A 25,111-nucleotide genomic window follows, 5' to 3' on the forward strand; every position below is an offset into this window, starting at 1 on the left:
GACCCTCGATTCAAGTGAGGAAAATGTTGCCATGTTGAGGAAAGAAAAACTTTTAACTGGGGGGAAAAAGATGGAGGAGACCTCTGGAGGAGCAGCTGAGGAAAGATCCCTCTCCCAGGATGGACCGACATGCAATAGATGTCGCATGTACAGAACATAACAACAAAATCACAGTTTACAGGTTGCATTGACTGAATATCTGATACAAATTATAAATTGTGTGTAAGTGTGTGGATCCAGGCGACGACTGAGCGGGCCGAGGCATCTCCTCCTCTCCACCATGGTGACCTGAAGGAGGTCAGGCCACAAAAGATGATTAGCAGTAAAAAAGAAAAGATCATAGGTGAAGAAGCATCGAATTTCATAGAAATACAGATAGAGGGAGAGAGTAAAACAGAGGAGAGCAATGATCCAGCAGAGACCAGAGTATGACGATCCATATGCATCAATATGTTTGGCAAAGGAGTCAAAAAGAAAGTTTTGAGTTTAAATTTAAAGGCATCATAGAGCCAGGTTGTCTGATGTCAGCTGGGAGGTTATTCCAGAGGAAAGGGGCACCATAGCAATACGCCCTGCAGCTAGCTGACTTCCTCTAAACACTTGGAACGGTCATAATTCTATTTTGGAAATGCATCTTAATTTTCAGAGTAACTTTGATAAAGTCCCTTATGGGCTTCCATACATGCCAAAGCGTTCAGTTAAATGGGAGTAAACTGGCTTGCTGAATAACGTCTGCCACGCGCCTGCGCAATGAACGGAAATGCTTCGCGCGGTTTGCGCCTCACCGACTGTGAACCTGTCAAATAATGGGTAACATGTCCTGATTGTGATATTCTGCTTCACAGTAAGTAAACGTATGTTACACAAATAAAAACATTCCAACATCGTGTCCTGTACGGTGTATGTTTACGGTGCTCAGTGCCTCCTGAACGTTAACTTTGTAAATCACGTAGAGTAGAGCTAGCTAGCTAACGTCATCTCTGCATTAGCAGCAGATATATTTAAGCTAACATTACTCAGCGAAGCTATTGATTTGACTGGTCCTGAAGGTCCGTAATCTATTAATAGATTGACGTTATCTTATGGCAAAGTATTGAGCTAAAAGTCGTTACATTTGCCAATGTTAGCTAGCTAGGTTAGCTAAATAGTTGTAACGATAAGCATCTCACTGACGGTTTGGAAAACGCTCCCACTGAACCAGTCAGAGTTCACCGATGGACTGCCCAACCAGCCCAACAAAGGACATCATGTTGGCATTATCCTAGTTTAGTTTAGATTAGGTCAACTCATGTTCAAGTAACACTGATGTTCTTGATTACCTTCACAGTCACTCTGAAGACAGTAGAGTCCAGCACCGTTAAAGAATGGCACAGGTTCAGGCCTCACAGGTGGGATTACTACAAACCTTATCAGAACAGCTATCAATTACAGTCACGTCACTTTAACAGTTGTCGTACAAGTTATAGCCAAAAGTTGACTTTGATTTACCCTTCTCATGTGTAGTTGGAGAAAGTCATTGAGGAGGTGTTAAAGAGCGGGGATGTCCAGGCACTGGATGTGTTCCTGCAAGGGTACATACATGAAGGGATGTCCGTAAAGTGTTCCCACCAGTTTCTCACCAAATTGGATAAGCTTGTCAGCAGGGTAAGATGAAGCCTAGCACTCCCACTAATATGCCATGGTTCTCTGTTGCTTGTGGGTTCATTGATGCTGTGTTTGCATTGTTTATGCAGAGTTTAGATCAAAAAGATTCCAAATCAGCCAGTTTGGGTTTCGTTATCCTGTACAAGTTTGGGAAAAACCTGAAACTACCCGGTGATCGTGAAGGTCTGCCAGCATTAATAGCTCAAGGCCTGCTCAAAAAGATAAGTTTACATGTAATGCATACAGGCAAGTGTATAAGTCTTCTATAAGTAGCTGTACTTGGTCATTAATTGAACCTGTTTTTTTGCACATGGTGCAGTGGTTTGAGAAATGCAGGCAGCTCTGGATCCAGCGTGGCCCCCAGTGGGATGAAAGCTTGTTCACCCTCTCTGAGGACTTCTTTGATGCCTTTATGGTGAGCCTATGTCGAACAGTAAAGACACCATGTTTCTTGTACCACTCACGTAATTGTAATAATATCACAATGTAAAACAATTTTTGCTCCTCTCTTTTACAGGTGGTTCATGAGTCATGCAAAGAAGGTACACCATCCATTCTGAGTACAGTTGTGTCATCTTCAGTTAGCCCTTCTTAGGGTCCAAGTTAAAACTTACATGCTATCATTCCATGTTTAAAAAAACATTATTTATTTAGAAAAAGTTGTAATCTTAAAATCACAGCATTTCTTGAGTATCTTTGTTTGTTCCACAGATAGGAAATTGTTAAATTCTCTTTACACAAATTTGTCATTTTGATCAAACTATCCATCTTGCTGTCCCTCTTGTACTCTTAATGTAGCTTTGAGGTAATCTGTCCCTTATAAAATAAATGATTGTATGAACAGTTTCAGGAGTAGAATACTGAGATTCATCAGACAAGGCCAGCTCCTTAGAACCAAGTCAAAATATAAAAACATGTCATGAGGTATATAAGAAACTGCTTTGTCTCTATAAAGAATATTGCCACATGCAAATATTTTTGCAGGGACACACAAAATCACAGAGTCCTTCCTGTATCCTGTTGGTCAGTTGGCAGTAGACCCCAGAATCTACGTCCTGATCCAAAAAGAGGTTTGAGAGGCTTATTTTGGAGTAGCATTAAAAATCATGCGTTTGCTCACACAAAGTTACCTTACTAATAATGTTCCAACAGGCTATTCGGAAATTTAATTTAATTCTGGACAAAATTCCTGTGGAGCTCAAGCAAAAGAGGAAGATCCTCACATCACAGGAGGCCTCAGACATAATGTAGGCCATAGTAGTTTCTTCATAGTAAGACTCACTGTTTTTAACAGTATACAGATGCTCTTGAACTTTTGCTTGTGTCATACTTCTGCAGGTTCAAGCTGGCTGGTCAGATAATGGAGGGTGGTGGTATGTTTTTTTTCTATGAATGTCACTATTTCTATCCTCACAAAAAACATTCAGACGTCAAAAAAGGTACAACGGTCTGTTTGTGTCAGATTACGACTTGCAGACAGCCCTGATGGAGGCGTTGTGCAGAATGGCTACTCCTCAGCAGAGGAAGGAGCTGGCAGATCGATGGTTCAGCATGCAGCACATGGCCAGTGCATTTGTCAAGATATGTGATTCTGAGTTTGAGACGGTAAAACGTTGTAATTTATCCAAGTGCATCACCTTTGCCTCTCATTTGCATTAATATAACATTATAACAACTGCTCAGCTACAAAGAATTTAATGTAAATGCTTGTAATTTCAGGATTGTCGCACGTTTCTGAACTTGGTGAACGGGATGCAGGGTGACAGGAGAAGGTACACAGATACCATAGCTCAGCTAAAACACCTCCCCAAACAGGGTGTGGGGAACATGATGTGTCATTAGGGTTGCCACTTAAAATGGTAATATTTAATTTAACAATTTTCTCAGAACCTTGAATGTTGCAAAATGAGAGTGAATAAGTGAGGCTGTTCCTCCTCTATCCCCAGTGATATCACACATCTATAGTTATGTAATTATGTACTAGCTCATTTCTAACATTACCTTTTAATTAAATTCAGTAAATGTACAAGGTATTTGTGCGGGTCCTTGATAGGACACAAGTATGGAACACATTACTGCACATATGAATGCAAGATGTATAACAATGTCCTCTCTGTACTATAGAGTATATTCCTACCCTTGTTTGGAGGTTTATCTGGACAAGTATGAGGTCAGTGTCAACAGGATTGCTATGTTTTACAAACTGGTACAATTTAGTCCTTTTAAGCCTCAGTGTATTAGTAGATGTGTTGACAGGATTGTTGTTGTGGTTCCAGCTGCTGATGCCCGCTGATGAGAAGCTGGAAGAATTTTGGATTGACTTCAACCTCGGGAGCCACAGCATCTCCTTTTACTTCTCTTTGGCTGGTGAAGAAGCACAGGTACCTCAAGATCATTAATGAAAGTGACAATCTAAAAGTGCAGCATTTAGATTATCAACAGGAGGTGTACAGTGTATCTGTTAGAACCTGACATGATGTGGTCTCCCCTTCCTTAAGGAGGGCCAGTGGGAAACTATATGCATCAACGAGAATGAAGTCAAAAGCTACACAGTCACAGGTAATCAAAACTTCATTCAATGCATCCATCCATGCATGGATAGAAAAATATCACTTGTCTGTCATACCAGAGGCATTATGATGCATGAATGAACTTGATAGATCTATGTGTCTGGCTTAAGTCAGGAAACAAGCATAACAGATTAACCAAGAGCGCTAAACTTGATGAAGATAATATCCCCTTTTGATTTGTATGTGATTGCATTTGTTCACATTTATGTGTGCGTGTGTTTGTGTGTGTAACCATAATACAGCGTGTTCTTTTTTTTCCAGAGGAGGGCAAGAGTCACATCTTGCAGTTAAAGCTGTCTGAGGTGGTGGTTATGGGTGCGGTGGAAGGATCAATTCTTACCATCCACTTCAGCTCCTCCTTGGACATCCTGCAAGCTGCTCGTAATGTCTATGGACACAGTAAAAACAAAGTAGGCCGTGGCTTATTCATCCCATCTTTACTGGCCACAATATCAGTGAGAATATTTATTTGTCAATTTGCATCAACTAACAACTCTTCCCATCAGGGCTTTGTGGGAAAGAAAGGCACATCTGTAGCGAAGACTACAGTTAAAGTTCTAATGGAAGACAACAGCTCCCAGGTAAACAATGGTCTGTCAACATATTGACACAAATTGTCAAATACAAGATGTAAGTTGTGTTTCAGAAATGGGATATGGCCGAAGACAAATCTCGCGGCTGATGTTTGTGTTTAGAAATGAGGTCTGTTTTAATGTGATATTATTGTATCAGAAGCGCATTTTGTAAAACAGCTTCCTCTGTGTAAACCAGCGTTGCAGCTGTGACTTGTGTGTGTTTACAGTATACTTCATGTCCCTCTCCATGCAGGTTGTTCCAGAGAGTCAGGTGTCTTATGGTGAAAGTGAGAAAAGCACTGCCCCTTACCCTTTGCCTGCCCTGTCTGCACCTGTCCAGGTGACACAGCAATCAGTAGATTCTTTGAGAGACAGGATAAGGGATAGTGAAGAGGACTTTCTAAAGACTGTAATGACTCTGGACTTAAGTTGAGATTGTGCACAGATCTAATTTCTCTACTATCCTGTGTTAAGACTGCATTGAAAAAAATAATAATATATCATTTAAAAAGTGTAATTGTTGGTTACACAGATCACTCACTGAAACAATAGTAGTTTTTGCCAGGAGGGGGCGTAGATAGCAAGGGAACCAACCATATCAGGTTAAAGTATTTCCTCTGCCAAGGAGTCATGGTGGAAGAGATTCCTGTATATATTCACAAACACAATCATTCTGATTCTCCCTCCAGATGGTGACCCCAGCCAAAATGAAGATGTCAGAGTCCACCACCTTCATCAGCAGCAGTGGAGGAGGAAGTGTGCACAGTGCGCATTCCCTCTCTGTTGTGATGCCATCAAGTAGGTGACTGTAGAAGCTGTTTACATTTCTGTCAAATCAATGTCAGTGTTATAGTACTCTGTTGAATGAATACAGGGTCAATAGTACAATACTCAAACATTTATTTGCATTAAATCAGTTTTACTTAACTCAAGGGCTGGGCGATATGGCCTAAAAATTGAATCTCCAATTTTTTCACACCAACCTCGATTTACGATTTTAAACGATTTTTTTTCCTTCTCAAGAACAAACTTCAAATTACACATAAATTATTAAAAGCACTGCATTTATTTTAATGCTTTTATTTTTTAACAAAATTGCTTTGCCATTTTAAACAGTGCACCTTCAAACTCATTTAAAAAGAATGTGTCCCTTTTTGATAAAATGCTTTTGTAAACATAAATTTAACATGTCAGATTGCTTGCTATTATAAAAACAGATCAGTTTACATTTTGGTATTGATAAAGTGTTATCATAACTTTCATTAAATTCTTCATTTTGCAAAAGGTGCCTTTTGTTTAAAAAAAGTATTTTATATCCCTGGAGATATGTAAACTAAATTAAACATCTGCATCCATTGCATAGTAAACATGACATGTTGGTAGATGTACAGGACATCAGGTGTGTGCTGGCTGTCTTTTTTACACATTTTTGACCAGGAAGACAAGCCTATCTACTTCCTGTGGCTCGAGGCCCCGTTGTGGCTTCGTAGCACAAACCTGGGATTGAACATTTTCAGCATGTGGATGAACTTCCGGCTTTTCCACTGTATATACGGGCACCATATCTTTAGCGATATGCAACGTGACTGCCCCTTTCTTCTCATACGGGACACAATGATTAAATGGTTCCACTAATGTTGGCTGCTTTATAGCGGTTGTTTGTGGGCAACCGCCGTCTTGTACATCTCATAGTGAACAACGAGTGTTCCACTGTGATGCATGCGTCTATTTCAGATGCTGAAATAAATTGGTCCGTCCGCTGTTTATAGTTACAAGAGCCTTTGAATAAACTTTGCTGCGGACCGTGGTTTGTTCGAGGTCCGATGCCACAAAACCAAGCTACTAATGAGACCATGCCTTTTTCGGAACAGACTCTTGTCTTGCTGCATGTTGTGTTGTGTTTCTGTGGAAAGTCAATGCGGGGGGCAGAGCCCACTACGAGCTACAGGAGCCCATGAGAAGAGACGGCGGAGCAAGTTAAAGAGAAAATGAATTTTATTTATTTTTTTTAAACCATCCTTAACCACAAACTCGAATTAATGGATTTCGCCGATTTATCGCCCAGCCCTACTTAACTCTGTGATAACATGTTTTATGTTACAGTGCCTCCTGGCCTTTATTGGTGTCCAGGAAAGATGAGCAGTGTACTGTTGACCTTTGTTTACAAGATTTATGATGTCATAAATTTAAATGTACACTGTTTTTTTTGGTCACATTACTGTGTCCCTTAGTTGGGGAGGAAACAGCAAAGATATTAGTAGGTCGCTACTAATCTATTAAGAGATATCTACTAGTTCAATAATGATAAACTAAACTCAGATGTCTTGAAAGATTTTTATTCATTTTCTTTCAACATTTTTTTCATATCTTAAATTTCATAGTCTCCATCGGACAAATTCATTCCTTACAGTGTGTCTACTTAACATCTATCAAGTTTGTTGTCATATCATATTCACATCCACAAGTCTGCAAACTGTTCCAGGCATATGTAACATCTGATGGGAAGCTCCTTATGAAATATCTGTTCTTATTTTCTGAAAAGGAAGTCAAGAATAATTAAAGCAAGGCATGCAGATACAACTCTCAACTATGACAATGTACTTTCCTCCTGTTTAGATACATCAGCCAAGGTTAAAGGCAGGCCATCTCTGCAGATGGTTCGTTCTTGTGATAGGAAGGGTGACTCTCACCTTGGAGAGCTAAGGATGACTGACACACCTGCCACTACATTAGTAGGTAGCATGATAGAGCAGGTATGAGACATACTTAATATGCTGCTTGAACAATGTCATTATGACTTTGCTTTTGACAATTTGCTTTAAATCATGGTGTCTGTCTTAGAGTGATACATCTCTACAGAGCATGGCTTCCAAACAGGCCAGTAAGAATAAAGATAACAGACATAAAAAGGTATTATCACCAAATTATTATGTTTAGAAATAAGTTTAGCTACTATTTGTTGTTTACTTTAATATAACTGTTCTAAGTGTATGACCATGTGACTCGATTGAAATATAAGCTATATTTCTTTTCAGTCTTTTTCATGATTACATGTATTTATTATGAAATTTTAATCTGTTACCCAGATAATGTTTAACACTATTGGTCCCAACCTTCCCACCAAATAGGATTTCTTCTTAGCTAGACAAGGAAATCTTGTATAATTTGACCTGACAATCCTGTATTTGACCTGACAATCCTGTATTTACAAAAATTACATTATAGCATTTTGGTACATGTGTTGTCTCTGTCTGTCCTACAGAACATACCACTGGCAAAAGCAGCAGATATGGTTCTAGCTGGACAGGGAGAGGAGGAGCCAATAGGTATTATATTGCTACAGTTACTTGACTATGGCTTAGCCCAGAAAAACAATACTATATTGTTATTCTCCAGGGAGTCTTGAACTCACGACTTGTCTTTTTACTTACAGAAAATAGTTTTGTGCCTGATACCCAACCCGGAAGCAGCAGAAACACGTAAGCACTATGATCAGGAATCAGAGTCGCCAGTGCTCTGATTGGTAATGTTTTGTGTATTTGTGTTACTGCATCATGACATGTATATCTAAACTTCTTTATTTGTTAAAAAAATAGATCCTCTAACTGGAGCAAACTGTCAGTTTCTGAAATGCTAATGATGCCCACACAGAAAATCGTTTCTCAGCCAAGACCTGGTAAGTTAAGAAGTCCTCAGAGATCATATAAGATGTCAGTAAATGTTATGCATATTAAAAGCCAGTACCACACACACAACCTAGCTAGATAAAAAATGTATGCCATCTAACTTCTGTTTGGTTTTGAAATATTTTGTCCCTTTAGAGCCTCTTTCAAGTTTGTCACAACAGCAGGAGCACCCGTCTTCAGCAAAGAGATCATCAGTTCCACTTCACGGCCCAATCAGCCAAAAGCAATTCCACACTGAACTCACAAAGCGCCTGAAGCCGTTCCTCAGTAAGGGGAAGCAGGATCTTGCACCTCAGGAGCCAGCTCTACCCCAGAGAAAAATGTCTGAGAACAGAGAGGGCTCTAAAGACAGAAGCTCTCTGGAGCGATGTGCTCCTAAAGTGCAGCAGGTTCAAAGAAATCGCCTTGCCAAAGGGAAGAACAAAGGCCAGATGTCACTGGAGGCCGATGTTGCTCCAGTCAAAGCCCAAACCAAGGCCTCCACGACCAAAGCTGTGCAGGAGAGAAGACCGGCCAACGTAAAGGCTCAAACAAACAAGACCCTCTCAAACGAGAAGGTATGAGCTCTGTGGGCTTTAAGTCGCGTAAGGTCCATTCAAAGGTTATAAAGAGGGCTATCAAACGATTATTTTTTTTCATCGCGATTAATCGCATTTTGTCCATAGTTAACTTGCGATTAATCGCAAATTAATCTAAATTTTTTTTGGCACATTTCTTTCTGTTTTAAATGTACCTTAATGTACCTTTTCATGTTCTTTATACTTTTAACAACCTAAGAAAGGGCAAATATGCTTGCTTTATGAAAATGTTTATTCAACACTACAAATCATGCAGGATAATAAAAGGCTCAAAAAATATCCCCTTACCCTAACTGGATCAAAACATGGTGATGTCTGCTTTTGGGGAGGGGGCTGGGCTCTCTGCATCTGCCATGTGTTTGGCTTGCAAATGATATTTGAGACGCAACGTACTTCAATGGTAACTCATTTCATGTCGACAGTACGTGCAGATTACTTTTGTCCTATCGACTGAACCATATGGCAGTGTTTTGAAAGTGAATTTGCCGTTCACAAGTCCTTTCTCCATTTCCTTTCACTTTCGCTTTTCAGTCCACCCTAACCCTGCTTCTTCTTCTTCTGATTCCCTTTCTTATTCTTCTGCCACCGTCTGGATCAAGACTACAGATGCCATCGACGGCCATAAATCGAACAATGCGTGTTTCTTTTTTTTTTAATACCGAGCGTTAAAAAAATTAACGGCGTTAAGAGGATGTTGCGTTAACGCGTTAACTTTGACAGCCCTAGTTATTAATGATGTATATCATGACTCTCACACCTTTTACTGTCTCTACTCAGAGAGATGCAGAGCTTGCAGGCAGCATGGTGAAGCTCATCTCCAGCCGGTATGATTCCACAGCAAAACATTCGGCAGAAAATATCCCTCAGGTCTGGAATCCTCCTTTGATCAACAGGTATACACAATAATGATTGTTGGGTTACAAGTTGTTGTAAATATACAAACTGCTTGCACACATGCCACTTATTGACTGTTTATGTTTTAGTAATAGGCCGATCTTCAACATGAGCTGGTCATCTGCTGTTAAAGTAAGTGATCACTACTTGATTTATGGTGAGCTTTAACTTGAAGATACTTTACTCGTGCTTGATTTACTAAAGGTGATCTTTATCTGCTAAAGAAAGAAGTATCTGGAGCTGTGAACCTAAATAAATCAAACAACAAAACTGCAACAAGCTATACAAAGCAGAGGTAATTTAAATTAGTTAAATTATATGGATGTTTCTGTGGATTTTAGTGCATTTTGGATGTATTTAATACCTTTTTTCTCATACACAGAAAAGATATTTTTGCATTCAGCGTTGATTCACCAGTATTGAGTATTCGGGTAAATATTGCTTATGTCAGTATTTTATATCAGTAATAGATTATACCTGGGTAGTTGGTATGCTAGTGTAGTGTTTAACGTCTGTTTTATTGCTTTCTAGGGAAAGGACAAAACCTTCAACAACACTTCTGCCATATTGAGCAGGCACGTCTGGCAATTGAGAATGCCCTTGGGTTTTATTTGTCATGAAATATAACCTGTGAAACAGGATTTTGTCTAATTTCATACATTCCATATTATTTTACAGTAGCATCCATGACTCCTCAGCACTCCCCACTACAACCAAGAAAGGACAACCTGTGGCAAAAGTATACTCTCATCATATTTTATTGTTTTATTATAGTTGTGTGTGTGTGTGTTTGTGTCAGGGAGGAAGGACACAAACCTTTCAAAACAAGTGTTTCATTTTTCATGTTATGGTCACACTTAGAGCTATGCAGTAGTCACACTAAACCGTTGAAGTGCACTAAATGCTAGCCAGTAAGACATCTCACTCTCTCTTTCCATTCATCAGTCTACCTTTCTCTCACTACTTTGTGTGTTGCAGGAAAAGCGACGGGTGAAGAAACATCTGTTCAGTGACACAGACACAGACTATGCCACAGAGGTCAGCTGGCTGAGGGAGTCGGGCAGGAAGCCCAAACCCAAAGTTATCAAATATTCCAGACAGGCACCTGTCAAGCCCAAAGCTGTGTCACCACATACTTCATGTAGGCCATTAAAGTCACATGTTCATACTGTTCACAGTCTGACATCCATCACATAGATATAAACATAGTCATTATAAGTCTTTATTTTCTTGCAGATGAATCTCCAGATTTACCACCATCCCCTCAGAAACCTCTAAATGGCAATACCAGACCCAATAAGGTAAGGCAGTATTGTTGTTATCCATACATGATGTGCTTTGAGCCTGTGATGCACTATCCCATTCAGCCACAGTGTGTCATTGTTGTTTAATCAGAAGAAGCCTATGGAGACAGTGGAGCAGCCGAAGACACTGAAGCCAGCAGCAGCACCTAGGAGACCGAATGCAGCAAACAGGAGGCCTCAGAGAGCTGCAGCCACCACTATCAAGTGCTACAAGGACCCAGACACTGATGAGAGCCAGTCAGAATCAGAGAAGCCTCCTGTTTCAAAGGCAAAGAACTTCCTTCTATTTTATGCAATTTTCTCTTTTTAAAGAATACATGAATTGTTTTAGATAACATAGTTGTTCTTATTGTGTATGCACATTGATGAGACAACGTTTTTGCAGAGCAGAATATGTTCTCCATTAGCTGTCTGAGTTACTAAGTATTGTGGATCTGCTCATACCAGGTACCATGTTGGTATTTTGTCAATAAAAGAAATGATAAGACCAGTGTGATCAAAGTCAGCATTGAAATGGAGCAATCTAACAAATAACGATACCATATTCCATGCAGTCAGAAGGTGCAGTACAGTTTGTACTGTGCAGGGTAGTACACATGAACAAGTGAATGTTATATTATTTGAAAGCCAAGTAGTTGGTGTTTAGCACAGTTCAATGTCTTGAGAGATGGCACTTAATTACAGTGCTGTTGCAAATAGGGTGAACTCATACTGTCTTTGTTCACTAATAATAGTCCTCTATCGATCATCTGGAGCATGCTGAGAAAACTCACGTGGCTCCCCAAGTGATGAAGAAAATGACTGCCAGCCATCAACCAACCAAAAGCTACGTGAAGCTGGAGAGAAAACATGGCAGCAACCAGTCAGAGTTGGTGTCAGGTCCGCCACCCACTTCCAAGGTAGAGGTGTCTGAGTTTATATCCCGTGTTATCCTTACTTTCTCTTCTGCATGCCATGAAGCTTCTGTACATCTAAATATATCAGTATATCAGGAAACATACCCAGATCAACACATTCTTATGCTCAACTTCATTGGTAGCTTGCTCTGTTCCGACTACTCTGAGAGTCTGTTTGCATGCATGTGTTTCTGCTGCGTATGTGGTGTAATGTTCAGAACAGGCACACCATTTATTTTATGTGACTTTGGTTTAGACATTCATAATGATAAATAGCTAGGGAGGATGTATTAGATGGCAACCAAGAAGATTTTAACAAGTGTGAATAGACCAAATCACAATGTTTGTTGACAGTCATTTATGAGTAGAAAATCGCCTGTTAGCTTACACACTATTTTTTCATGATGATATTTCAAAGTGTATAAATATGATAATCTAAAATGCATGTTTGATGCTTTTATGTCTCATTAATAACAACACTCTCACTATATTTAGGTTGGCTGGTAAAGAAAATTACAGCTTGGAATTATCCAAAATTAGCAGTTACCACCCCCGTTTCTACCTGGAAGTGATATTGTTGTTAGGGCGACGTCTTGGTGATTTAGTCTCTATAATTAATCAGAGCTCACAGTGCTCACAACTCCACAGATGGTTGCAATTCTTCTCCAGACATCATATATTGTTTTCAGAGGAACAAGGGTAGAAATCAGATAGTCTTGTGGCTGGCAAGTTCAGCTACAGGCAACTTTTATCTGCTGTAAAGTTTGTTGACAAGGCCACACATCATCTACCTTACTGAGCGCTGTGGAAATATCATTTTTGAATGTGGCCAAACTGGTAATCATTTTGGAATAATAGTTTGTATTTATAGTTGAAGAATAATTACATTTCCTTTTTGGTCTGTCTGCCAACAGAAATGTTTTGTTGGCGATCAGGGGAGAATTGAGAAGACCTATTTAGATGTTCCTCAGGTAAAGAAGAGAAACAGCACCTCTTCCAGGAGGCAGGACAGCAACATGCAGTCAGATCTGAAAAAGCCATCTGATCTCAAGGTGGGAGACCAGAATTCAGTACATCTGGTGATACTAGATTTATTGTATTGATTGATTGTTAATGGTCCCATTTGGAAAATTCAAGTTCTGCAGAGATTCTGCAAAATTCTGCTTAAAGAAAAACCCAGTTGGTGCAAAATGTTATGGCATTTATGAATAGCTGGTTAGATTACAATCATTGTTTCCAAACACCCATCTAGATACAGCATACCTTTAACATTAAAAAAAAGTGTATGTTGTTTTGTCTTAAGTGTAGCAAGCTGGCAATGAGCAATGGTCTTGAAAGTGAATGGGTTGATCATATATAACAGAAACACTGTGTTTTTCAGCAGCAGAGGCCTGAGAACGTTGTTCCAGAAACTACAAAGTTCTATAAGAAAAATGTCTCCCCTGCCCAAGAACAGATGAGTGCATTGAAGGATCCCTGGGCTGCGCGCCAGACCTCTTTTCGTTCGTGCCCTCGTTCCATCGAGAGGATGAGATGTAAGACTGGAAAGCCACTCGCTGACATCAGAGTTAGATAACAGTCATTTGACTCCTTGACATCAGCTAATTTCCATTATATATTTCATGCTGTATCAAATGGTTGGTTAATTCCATCACAGTAGCCACATGCAGTTATTACTGAATAATCTTTTTGCCACTTTGGCTCCTAAACTTGTTTCAAGTCACTGACGAACATTGCTTTCGCTCGACTGGCTTAAGCAAAGTAAATTGTAGAGCAACATAATGTTTGGTTTTCACTTAATTTAGCGAAACTGCATGTTTATTTAACTAGGTCAAGAGTGAACGAAGGTACCCATATTTGGAGATTGTTCAGACTGACGCAGGGCCTTCATTTCAGTGAAGTACTTGTGTTAACAAATTATTTTATTTTGAAGGGCAAAAAGAAGATTCAAATTTGTCAAATTTATATTTATAGAATATTGTTCACCAAAACCCAAATTGTATTTTCTTTGCTTGGCCTGCTCAGTTTCAGTCACGAGATACATACTGTTTTAACCGCTGTAAAGTTTTAAACATGTTTTTATGTATGTCTGCACAAGATGTGTTTTCACTCTCACTGCCTTTATGAAGAAAGTTTTAAGACTGTTACATAAATGACCCTGTTGCTCTCCAACCTCTTCACTGTAAATTGATATTTAGAAAAGCATGTATATATTGACCTTCAATTCTCTGTCCGACTTCTGAGGCCAACTGTTTGTACATCTGTGCTTATTTTGGACCCTCACAGCTGCTGAGAGGTCAGCCCCAACCTTGGGTTTGACCTGCTCCCCTCTCCTCACCCCGCGGGGATCCCCACTCCCTGCCTCCCCCGAACCTCCCTGTGAGGACACCCCCTCGCCAATCCAGCTGCTACCCAAACCTCGCTCTACAGTCAGCAGCAAAGGACACTTCAAGCCCTCCTCCTTCTACAGTGCAGAAAAGAAGCACAGCTCAACCAAGACTCAATCCATACAGTCTGGCCGCTCTCTCCCCTCACTGACCCCCGTAGGTCAAACTCTAGCAGGGCCTAGTGCAGAAGAGGTAAAACAGCACCTCTCTGACACTTTACGTAGGTCTTATCGTCATGTATGGATGTGTGCTAAAGGTCACAACAACATTCAGAGATTTCATAATACCACATGGATCCCTTTCACCTAAATACATCTGGGCTGTGTACCGAGAATCTTACAGACTTGGGACTTCTTCAGTTGTAGCGACTGGTAGGGGAGCTCCTTGGTATTTAACATCTTTGAGTGATTCACACACCTTTACACTTCTTGAAAGTCATTGACGTCACTCAGCAGTCATGTGAGAATGACTGGAGTGATGTGAATGGAGGTGTGACTTATTAGGTGACTGAAGGCCCTTATAAACAGTAACGTAGAATGTAAATGTGTAGGTTTGTGAGCTAAACATTGCCGGCTGAAATTCCCATACCAGCTGAGAAAACGTGGTGTAGAAGAACAAGTTTAGAATTTTTTCTTGAAGCTGTTAAATGTCATATTGAGTCTCAAACTGCTCCACCCTCAACTTCCAACAGTTGTCAAGGAGCCATTCATAGGGGGGTTAATGTGTGTAATCACGAGTCTAAATTCAACTTTCCCTGATATATACATCATGTAATTATGTAGATAATGACTGATTAAGTAGCATGATTGAAATGACCTAAATAACTCCAGTCAGAGCAGATAATAGCACTCCAACACTTCATCTGTGCCTCTTTAATATATCGTAGAAAATGTCTTTATCATTTTACTGTCACTAATCCATGACAAACACGGTGATTAGATACCCACTAAATCACTTGCCATATTTCCTATTCTCCATCATTTTCTCATCACTTTCTGTTCCTCATCTCTCATGTTTTTGTTTCCAGATGAGTCCAATCCAGCAGCCCTCACCACTTCCATCTCCACTGTCTCTGCCCACTGTGCCCCTGTTGACATCTACACTGCTTGAGCTGGACAAGGTGTCCCTGCCCTCTCCTTCTCAGTCACCATTCCCTGAAGACACCGACAACCATGGCTGCCATTACGGTTTTAGCAAAATTTCTTCAGTATCGCAGGTTTCGCTGAGCTTGTCATCCACCAAGTCATCAGTAGTCAGTGTAGGAGTTAAGGATAGCCCCTCTGCTGTCTCGTCCATCAAAGCAGAGGTAGGTTTTAACCACACTTGTGATGTCTTATGATCGATTGATTGTAATGGATGGATGGATGCAAGCACTGAAAGAGCATTAATTTGGAACTGCGTGATCTTTAAATAGTTGTAGCCACCAAACAAACTCACTACTGTCCATCCTGACAGAAATCACCACCTTCAGACCGAGACCAACAGCATGCACAGCATATTCATATCTCAGGTAAAAGACCTTTTGGTTTCATATAGATTTCTTACTTGCTACTGTCTAAACCCAAAGCTACTTCACCTCTTCCCATAAATACGGTTATAATAGAGTGATGAGTCCAAATTTCCCCAAATGGGTCCCAGAGTCAAATCACAGATCTGTTGTAGAGGAGATCCGTGTGTTAAGAAACAGTTGTGTTCTAGTAAATGTATCTAGACTGCTTGTTCTTGTTTCAGGACCCAGTCGCAAGCGCTGCATCTCCTCATCCAGCAATTTCGAGGAAGATGAAAAGGAAGAAAGGAAGAAAAGCAAGATGAGGGGGCAGCGTTCGCCTCGTATGAAACCCAGGAAGTTGTTCAAGTCCTGTAAGACATGTTAGTGGTACTGCAAACATCATTCTAAAACCAAAAGCTGGGAAACATATACTTGATTTAAAACAGTACAAAGACACCCTTTTTTTCCAGTTTTGATCAGCGTGGCATTCAGTGTCAGGTGGTCTGTCAGGGAACAGATCCTGTGTTCGAATCCTAGTCTGGATGTCTGGAACGGATGTCTTTTCAACATTAGAAATTCCAAAAGCACAAAGGTTAATGTGAATAAAAGGCATGTGAGGTACATTTTTTACATATTAGATTGTATTCAAAAACCAACAGAAAAGGATTTCTTGAAGTGGAGTAAGAACATGTTTTTTTATGGTCGGCCCTTTTGAGATGCGCATGCAGTGAAGATATTTGTTTTCAATGCCACCTTTATAATTTTTGAAAATCAAATTTGCAACCTGCATAATTCAAGTGATACATTTGTTTTGGTAATCAAACTAATTTAACTAATTTGACATCATTTCCCGTAACGGAGCATTGGATGTGTCTGTCTTACAGTCGTTGAGGTGTCTGCTGACAGCCAGGTGTTGTCTTCTTCCCACACCGTGAGCTCCAGTCACTGGGAGGTTGACGTCGAGGATGAAGACATGGACATGGATGAGGATTCAGAGTTGCCAAAACCTGCTGTAAACCCGAGTAAACTGTGCCAGCAGTTCAGCTCTGATCTAAAGAAGAAGTTTGAGGTTGGACATACACATCCAACATACATTTAGATAGTCAAGAGAGTACTGACACACGACAGTATGAAAAGGGTACTCAACACTAATAAAATGGGGTTTTGTATGGGGTATGGTACCCATGTGTAGTTTTAAACTTCTTGCATTCTCACAACTCCTCCTGGGCACATCACATCTCATGTGAGCTTTTTTCTCATAATGTTGACCCACTGTAATGTTGGATATGATGGCCTTACTGAACCACTGTCTATTAAATGTGTTTTAGAACCGTTGTAGGATGATGGAGGTTTATAACAAGCAGTCTTTGAAGGCCGTGCAGCAACATGTCTCCTTGCTCAACATGCAAGTTACCAAATACAGGTCAGTTAGTATGAAATTGATGTACACATTTGACTTTTGTTTTCCATTAATATAGCTTAATTTGATGGTTGCTTACCCTACAATGTGTGTGGCGAGAGAACGATTGCACAATCCACGACCAGGAGTCAGTGTTCTAAGTTAACTCAGATTGGTACTCTTCAGTGTCCTGTTTTTCTGCAATCTGAAAACACTCTACTTTTTTTTAGCTTTTCATTTGAGAATTCCACTTTGCTGGTTCATTCTCTCTCCTCTTCTCTATAGGACTCAGAGACTTGAACGGGTTCGGGAGGTTCTCTCAGAGGAGATCTGCAAATTGGAGCAGGATGACACTGTGCTGAAAAACATGGAGAAAGACCTGGCTGTATGTTACTCTGTCTTAGTCTCTCTTTCCCTCTATCTAAATGTCTTTCTAATGCACACACCCTCTTATGGTGTAACCTTTCGGTGGAGAATGTGAAAAGTAATATCATCAAAAACAGGATATGCAATCATAGAATATTCTGCTGAATGAGACTTATGTAAACTAAATATGATCTGTTCCTCACGTTGGTTTGACCTTATAAAAGTTGTGTTTCTGTCCCCCCACAGATGTACTGGAAAAAGCAAAGCGTGGAGTTCCATGCTTACAAGGAGCAGAAAATCAGGAGGTGAAATTTAGGCCTGTGTGTGTGTGTGTGTGTGTGTGTGTGTGTGTGTGTGTGTGTGTGTAAGCACTCAAAGAGCCATGTTGTTTTATGCTGTTTTCCGACCACACTCTTATCAATGCAGTTGCCACAGGCTTAAACCCATATGCTTCAGAAAAGGTTGAATAAAACACTTGTTTATTCATCGAAGCATGGATTAAAAGGATTAAGCAGAAAATACGTTTTTCCTCCGGCTTATCATCATAAGCTAGATATGCTATTTTTTGGAGGGATGTGGCCGGGGCTTCTTCATATGACTAAACTGAATTCACTGATTTTATTCAGCAGGCTTTTTCCTACCAGGGCCACTAAGGGCCATCCTATCATGACAAAATATAATAAGGTTATTGTTGCTTTAAAAAAAGAATGAATGGGCATGATTTTCCTGTTTAATTAAGTGCAACCAAATTTAGAAATTAATTGATCCACCTTTTTCCAGTTCCAAACCGATATCTGTAAAGTAAAGGAATAGTTCACCCACAGGTGAAAGTTCGTCATGCAGGTGGAAAGTCAGAGCAAGTTTCTTAGTCTTCAAAACATTTCTGGAGTTTCACAGCAAAGCAGTGTTGCGGCATTGTCCTCAACAACTGAAGAAGATGGGAACTTGTTATAAAGTGTGAAACAAAACAAATTAAAACATGAAATGACTCGTTACCTGAAAAGGTTGTTTTTTTCAGTTATTTTACACTTAAAACAAGTCATCTTATATTTCAGTTGTTTGGGAGAATGGTGCTTGAATGCTGTTGTGCTGTGAAGCTGCAGAAATAATTTGTGGACCACAAAACTTTACCCGACCTTTCCATCGGGACAACACTTTGGCTATGGGCTTGAAATTGAATTCCTATATTTTTATAATTGATAATTCAGAAAAACAGGTTATTGAATGGATCTGTGCGTCAGTTTCGGGACCTAATTACAATTTTGGATCAATTCTGTTGTAGCTCTATCCAAATCCATTAACATGCCTCACCTCTCTCCATGATATGAATACAAAGTATGATATGAGTAGTGACCTGTCACACATGCTAATAATAAACAAATAATAATAATAATAATAATAATAATAATAATAATAATAATAATAAACAAAAAAAGACAGATAATGTCTGATTTTGTTCAAAAAACAGTTTTTGAATTAACCCCACTCATTGTTTCTTCCGTTTATATACAGTATAAAAACACTTTGTATATTATCCTGCTGCTTCAGTGATTCAGGGTGTTTGCTGTTAGACGGGTGCGCTGTGGCTTATTTTTGCCCATACAGCACAGCACAGATTTTTTGCAACATGATTACAGGGCATGACGCGGCGAGGCCTTCCATAACACAGAATTTTGTTAATGTCTTTATTTCTTTTTTCTTTTTTTTTTTTCTTTATTTCTCATCCTGCTGGGTAGCTCCATCTGGACCAAAATGCACAAATCTGTAGAATTGTTATTTCCGATCCATGCTTCAACACGTGCAGTTCGTTGTAGGCGTTCTGCTTTACAAGACTTTGTTAGAAATGTGTTGGTTTCTGGATCACTGACATCTTCTGAAGCAGGTTAGTGTGGACTTTCAAGTTGCTGAGACATGATGAAGTGCACTTTTTAACTTAACAATGTGCTTTCACGTTTTCAGTGTTTTCCCTTGGACCCGCCCTGTCTTTACATTTACATTACCTTTGTCCTGTGCGTTCTCCCACATTCTTCGGCTGTGTGACTTTCTGTCTCCTTTCCTCCAGAAACGAGACCCTGTCCACAGCCCTCCAGAGTAACGTGTGTCACAGCGTGGAGTATGAGGAGAGACTATTCACGTCCCAGGTCTGATCCTCAAGCCTAAACTTCACAGCTGACATCTAATGTGTTGTCATATCGTTGCCCAAGTGTTAGACTTCTAATTAGCTGCGTGAATCTAGAGCTCAGGGAGATCTGAATGAAGAATATTCATTCACCGTTCATCTGTTTTTAAAAACTAGAACACGCCATCTCTGCCTGTCAACCTGTCTCCAATCGTTTTTTCGCTGAGTGTCCTTCACAACATTTTGCTTATCTCCTTGTCAATTCAAAGAGCTTTATTGGCATGAGGTAACACCGTACATACCTTGTCTCATGTGTCAACTCATCCCCTTTCCCCGCTTGCCCTGACTGTGTCATCTACAATGTTTCCACCCCTCAAACCCTGCTGCTCTGCCTGTTGTTCACAGATGTGCCTGATCAGAAAAGACATGAAGTCAGTCCAGGACAGACTCCTCAGTCAGATGGTGAGTAGGCATGACACACAGGTCAGCGTGGATTAGAGCAGAAAAAATGGGCTGGTTTTCATTTCTGTCTTTCATTTAGTGTCCTTCACTCTGTCAACAGAACAAAAAGCCTGTACTTTCCTTTGAAAGCTCGGACAGAACATTACAGTGACGAGAGAAAGTGTTCACTCTGAAAATAGTCTATTTTCCTGAATGTTTCTCTTTGTGCTTGTGTACATTTTTTGTAGCAAGAGGGGGAGATTCGGAGTGTGAAGAGCAATCTGCATGCTTTGTTTTTCCCCTGATGGAGCCAGGTTTTCAGCTGAACAAAGTCCTGCCAAAGGTCTCTGCACTATAAACAAGGTTGTGTATTTCACCATATTGTGCACACTGCACTGTGTACTTCAGCTCTGCTGATTTCATTTCAAAGTGTTTGCCTCAAGTGTTGTTTTTTCCAGGTTCTGCTTTTATTTCATGTTTATTCTGACCTAGATGTGTTGTTGCCATTTGTTTTTAATAGAAAATGTCATTCTGATATTTATTATCTGATGAAATCTATAAATTCAAATATTTTTAGTGTTCTTTCAAAGTAAGTACAATTAATATTTCTTTTCCATGCCTTACATTTTCTTGACTGATGTTTTTATCATAAGTTTCCGATTTATTCATGTAGGTTAGTTAAGTTGAAAAACTAAATATTTCAAATGTTAAACATATCACCTGTTAATAACCTCTTTTACCTGATTGAATAAACGGTTTGAAAAATGAGAAAAGCCATTCTTAAAAAAGACCTTGTATTTTGAAGACAAGTAGTGCTTACAAAGGTTATTTCTCTTTTCAGTGAAGACATTGACGGTCTCATTCAGATTGACATACTGTATGTACAGTTGATATCAAATTCATCCCCAAACACCACATTCCCCGGACTGCACAGTCTTTACACAGTCCAAGTGACACATTATTCATCAGTTAAGAAAAGGTGAAGTTGGTCACATGCACAACTTCCTCCCACTACACGGATTCACACCGCCTTGTCAAAGGAGTCCATGAAATAGTACAAAAAAACAACACTGACTGAATGACAAGATTGTTTTTTTTTTCTCCCTCCGCTCTCATCCTGAGAGTCAGAGGCTCCACCAAAGTCCTCTTTCACCAGCCAGCTTCCATGTGGCGACATTCAGTAGTCTCCAGGACACACTGCCGCAAACATTACCGTCATCTTCTCTCCCACACCCGCGCCCTCACACCGCTGATGTGATAGCTGAGGGTGCTGGAAGAATGCTAAAGACTCGCTGAAGACGAAGAGGCTCCAGGCTCTTTGAACTGTCACCGCTGAGCAGCTTCTAGCAGCTTCGGAAAAATTCTCAGCTCAGCATTTCTTCACAGAAGAAACTCCCTGCTTTCATGGTCGGTGGAACCTGCAGAGAAGGAACACGAGGAAGAGACTGTGCGTGAGGGGGGAGAAGTACAAACCGTGAGAGCAGAGGGTGCCTTTGTCATCAGCTACGAATGTGGCTATTAATCAGTTCTGTGGAGCTATTTTTAGCACAGCCATTAAAAGCGTTGAGGGGGCTGGAGACGTACTCGCATCCAATCCTCCCTCTGGGTCACTGTTACAACTCACAACAAGGACCCCCGCTTTTCCAAACAAGCTTAGCCAAGGACGCCGCTCCATTTTATCATTTCTCCCCGCATGGCAAGTACGAGCTCTCCAGAGGACGACCTCCCCCGCCTACCCCCATTTAGAAACACTCCCATCTATCTTTAGCTCCTCGGTGCTGTATGGATGAGCGAGGAGGGCTATATTTAGACCACTGCTGCCAAGAATACAGCACGTATGCATTTTGCCAAACACACAATACGCACGCATGCCCTCAGAATACTGACCTCGTTAGGTGTTTGCTTGAGGCGTGCACTTCCATCTCGGTGCTTTTAAACTCATTCAGCTCTTTTCGGATTGCAGCCTGTTGAGAAGAGGAAAAAAAAAAAACGGCATTAGTGTGTCCCTAAGTACATCCTAGGCCATCGCGGCGCTGCATCCTTTGAACAGCAAAGTGACAGCAGGAGAAAGAGATAATACAATCAGCCTAAAAATAAATAAATAAAGAGAACCAGGGATTTGGGGAGATAAGCTGATAACAGCTACATGCGATGGGAATAGTCTTGATGAGCAATAGATCACAGAATTTGGGGGAATTTTGTTACCAGACTGACCCAAATAGTGAAGTGTTAGTGCTAAGTCGGGTCATGACTGAATCACCGGGTCATAAAGGCAAAAGATTATTTTTGTTTATTTATTAATTTATCAGTTATTTTCCAATTTAATTGATTTGTTGTTTGGTCTGTAAAATGTCAATGATGATGTTGATTAGATCATCAAGACATTTACCTCACTGTCCTAGAGGAGTAAACAAACCAGGAAATATTCCCATTTAAACATCTGGAATCAGAGAATTTTGTCCCGTCTTCTCCGAAACGAAACGCTCTAACAGATTAATCGATGGTCAAAACAGTTGACGATTAATTTAATGGTTGACGACCAACCGATGAATCGCTGCAGCGCAAATAAAAGTTCCTTCACAAACACCCACCTTGTCGGCTGCCGAGAGCCGAGTCCAGGGCTTGTCTGCTCTCCTGTCGTAGTCCTGAGCTTTGGCCACCTCCACATAGTCACTGAAGCGGATCAGAATCTTTCTGTCTCGTAGCTCATCTACTGTGGGCCGCTGGTTGAGCTGGAAACACACGAGAAATTAAACATTTAGAGCTGGCTGCTATTCAGTGGGAGCTGGGTTTGTGTTCGGCTGATATTGTCGTGGGTGTTAGTTGTCATCAGACACCAGTGCTTTTGAAAACTATGGAAATTTTGTACCTTTCTGTTTAACCGCTGCTTGATCTCCCTCCTCTCCTCCTGCTCTGTCTGGTCGTTCCTCTCTGGGAAAAGAAAACAAGACAGCATTTAGACTCTAAATCAGCAAGTCCATTTTAGAAAAATAAATAAATGAAAAGATTATGAGTATCACCATTCAGGTTATTAAACTGATGTAAAGTGTAAACGCATGTAATCCTTGGGTCCCTGTACAGACTGAGCTCCTGCAGCTTCAGCAGGTTGTACAGTTGAACAGGAGGAATGTGCACTCATGCGCCCTCCTCTCCTGAATAATGTACCACACTGGGCGATCTGTGCTATTATTCATGCACCATCCTGCCCTGTTTTCAGTTTTTTCCATCAGAGAAGAATCCAAATATATATATTTTCTAATTGAATACAGTAGTTTGGAAAAGATAGATCGGGAGTGACTGAACTCACGTTTCAGGATGTTCCGACTCTCCAGCTCCTCCACGTTCGGTCTCTGGCTCAGCCTCCTGCGGAGAAACACCAGAACCACGTTTTGAACCATTTTCGTCTCCTCTCTGCGTCCCTGTCCCTGTCTCTGATCTCTTTAAACCGGCTGTAGTTTCTTCACTGTGCGCGTTCTCGAGAGGAATCCCCTATGTCTCCATCTCGCATCCAAACCGCGGCTGTGTTGCTTCGGCAGAGGCGCTCCCCACATCTGGAATAATAGTCGGAAGAAGCGCGGATTCTCCGGTGCTGGAAGACTTCTCCACCAATTTAAATGTCGATGTCGAGATGCTGCATCTCAGGTGTGCTTTGCTGTCCACGGCCGATCCTCTCCGCTGACACTCTCCGTCTCAGACCACAGGCGCTTTTGAACTGGGTCGTGATCGGCTGCCGGGGCGCGACTCCCCTAGTTTCCCTGGTTACTGCATGCATAATTTGTAGGAGGCGGAGCTTCGACGGGCTCCCACTCACGGCATCCCCAACCTCCGCCTGATCTACACTGGGCTACTGGCACACTCATTTCAGTCAGGTTGCACCAGTGCATTTTATTTTTAGTCACGTAGCACATTTTTTTTTCTTTTTTCTTTTTAAGAGCTGAGACGATCCATTTCGAGCAGGGAGTGAAATAGTTGATAGATTAATTTTCCTTTTTAATGATCTGATGCAATTCCAACAGCTATTCTTGCTCCAATCAAGTTCAAACATTCAGATCACATATCAAATAATTTCATCTGCCATTCAGATCACAGTATTCCGAAGGCGTCACCTCGCCATCAAAGCATCCGAAAGGTCTCTGAAATCAGATGGGGTTTTTTTTCCTGGAGTCCCATACGCGTGTGAACTATTCATACTTTTTTTTTTGTATAAATAATAAATGTAAGCCGCACAACAGGGCTCGGCTCCAGACGGCACGCGGCCAACACCCGACATGCACACCCTCCAGAGGTGGAAAGGACAGAGAGGGGCAGAATGCCACCACGCAGCGGGACTCTCTTTATCCCCTAACCCAAGATGACACTAGACACTTTAATGTTCAAAGTTAGGTCACATGTACTGAGACCTGGACACCTACAAAGCAAGTGGCCCACTATGTGCCACGTGGGGAAGATGGGCGCCAAATAAGCTCTTAAAATCATTTCAATCTTCTAAACTGTGGTTGTGCTATAATTTGTGTCATAATAGATGCCGGCATTTAAACATAGAAGGCATCGGGAGCCTACTCGGCTGCGTTATGTAATAAGTGTGTGTCTTGGGGTTGTTCTCTGCTTCAGAGGAGCAACGCTGGCAGAGGAGAGACACTGAATCAGACTTGTAGATATCTTTACACAATGAATACAGGTCAGCAGCCAGTCTGTTTTAATTACCACATGCGTGACTAGACATCCAGCGGAAGAATGAGTACAGTAGACTTCCCTGACGCCAC

At 40.8% G+C, this 25,111-nt stretch overlaps 2 protein-coding genes across 13 annotated transcripts in view; one reads left to right on the top strand and one right to left on the bottom strand.

Moving 5' to 3' along the window:
* The first annotated feature begins 566 nt into the window (after positions 1 to 566).
* Positions 567 to 21,121, top strand: sycp2 (synaptonemal complex protein 2). Of its 9 annotated transcripts, none has more exons than XM_030423406.1 (47): positions 567 to 844; positions 1,328 to 1,388; positions 1,504 to 1,644; positions 1,734 to 1,865; positions 1,955 to 2,059; positions 2,162 to 2,186; positions 2,629 to 2,714; positions 2,797 to 2,891; positions 2,983 to 3,017; positions 3,107 to 3,249; positions 3,364 to 3,416; positions 3,769 to 3,814; positions 3,921 to 4,025; positions 4,143 to 4,203; positions 4,476 to 4,624; positions 4,721 to 4,795; positions 5,043 to 5,198; positions 5,479 to 5,587; positions 7,406 to 7,542; positions 7,631 to 7,699; positions 8,052 to 8,115; positions 8,223 to 8,268; positions 8,386 to 8,465; positions 8,611 to 9,032; positions 9,831 to 9,946; positions 10,037 to 10,079; positions 10,172 to 10,242; positions 10,330 to 10,378; positions 10,479 to 10,522; positions 10,626 to 10,686; positions 10,926 to 11,088; positions 11,184 to 11,248; positions 11,346 to 11,519; positions 11,986 to 12,150; positions 13,062 to 13,199; positions 13,529 to 13,682; positions 14,434 to 14,726; positions 15,562 to 15,840; positions 15,990 to 16,044; positions 16,266 to 16,403; positions 16,908 to 17,092; positions 17,352 to 17,446; positions 17,708 to 17,807; positions 18,035 to 18,093; positions 19,851 to 19,929; positions 20,313 to 20,369; positions 20,597 to 21,121. In XM_030423406.1, exons 2-47 carry the CDS (start codon positions 1,365 to 1,367, stop codon positions 20,651 to 20,653), a joined length of 4,998 nt encoding a protein of 1,665 aa, XP_030279266.1. In that variant the 5' UTR covers positions 567 to 844; positions 1,328 to 1,364; the 3' UTR covers positions 20,654 to 21,121. The 9 variants fall into 9 exon arrangements, with proteins under 9 accessions (XP_030279266.1, XP_030279268.1, XP_030279270.1 ...); XM_030423408.1 differs by having other exon boundaries at positions 569 to 844; positions 7,406 to 7,521; positions 11,343 to 11,519; XM_030423411.1 differs by having other exon boundaries at positions 571 to 844; positions 16,266 to 16,394.
* A 4-nt stretch (positions 21,122 to 21,125) lies between these two features.
* phactr3a (phosphatase and actin regulator 3a) overlaps positions 21,126 to 25,111 on the bottom strand; it is a 38,636-nt gene continuing 34,650 nt past the window's right edge. For all 4 annotated transcript variants that reach the window (XM_030423416.1, XM_030423418.1, XM_030423417.1 and 1 more), the window contains 5 exons: positions 23,656 to 23,711; positions 23,218 to 23,279; positions 22,940 to 23,080; positions 22,236 to 22,312; positions 21,126 to 21,766 (listed from right to left, as the gene is read on the bottom strand). In XM_030423416.1, coding sequence (XP_030279276.1) covers positions 21,751 to 21,766; positions 22,236 to 22,312; positions 22,940 to 23,080; positions 23,218 to 23,279; positions 23,656 to 23,711 — 352 coding nt within the window. In that variant the 3' untranslated portion in view covers positions 21,126 to 21,750. The remainder of the gene's footprint in view (positions 21,767 to 22,235; positions 22,313 to 22,939; positions 23,081 to 23,217; positions 23,280 to 23,655; positions 23,712 to 25,111) is intronic.

The sequence above is a fragment of the Sparus aurata genome, chromosome 7, assembly GCF_900880675.1.
Source record: "Sparus aurata chromosome 7, fSpaAur1.1, whole genome shotgun sequence".
NCBI lineage: Eukaryota > Metazoa > Chordata > Actinopteri > Spariformes > Sparidae > Sparus > Sparus aurata.

What these genes read in the sequence shown, in the direction of transcription:
- sycp2 (XM_030423403.1), top strand. Translation starts at nt 1,365, where the DNA reads ATGGCACAGGTTCAGGCCTCACAG. An exon ending in AAGATAACAGACATAAAAAG is followed by an intron (nt 7,700 to 8,051) that starts GTATTATCACCA and finishes TCTGTCCTACAG; the next exon opens with AACATACCACTGGCAAAAGC. An exon ending in GTCCGCCACCCACTTCCAAG is followed by an intron (nt 12,151 to 13,061) that starts GTAGAGGTGTCT and finishes GTCTGCCAACAG; the next exon opens with AAATGTTTTGTTGGCGATCA.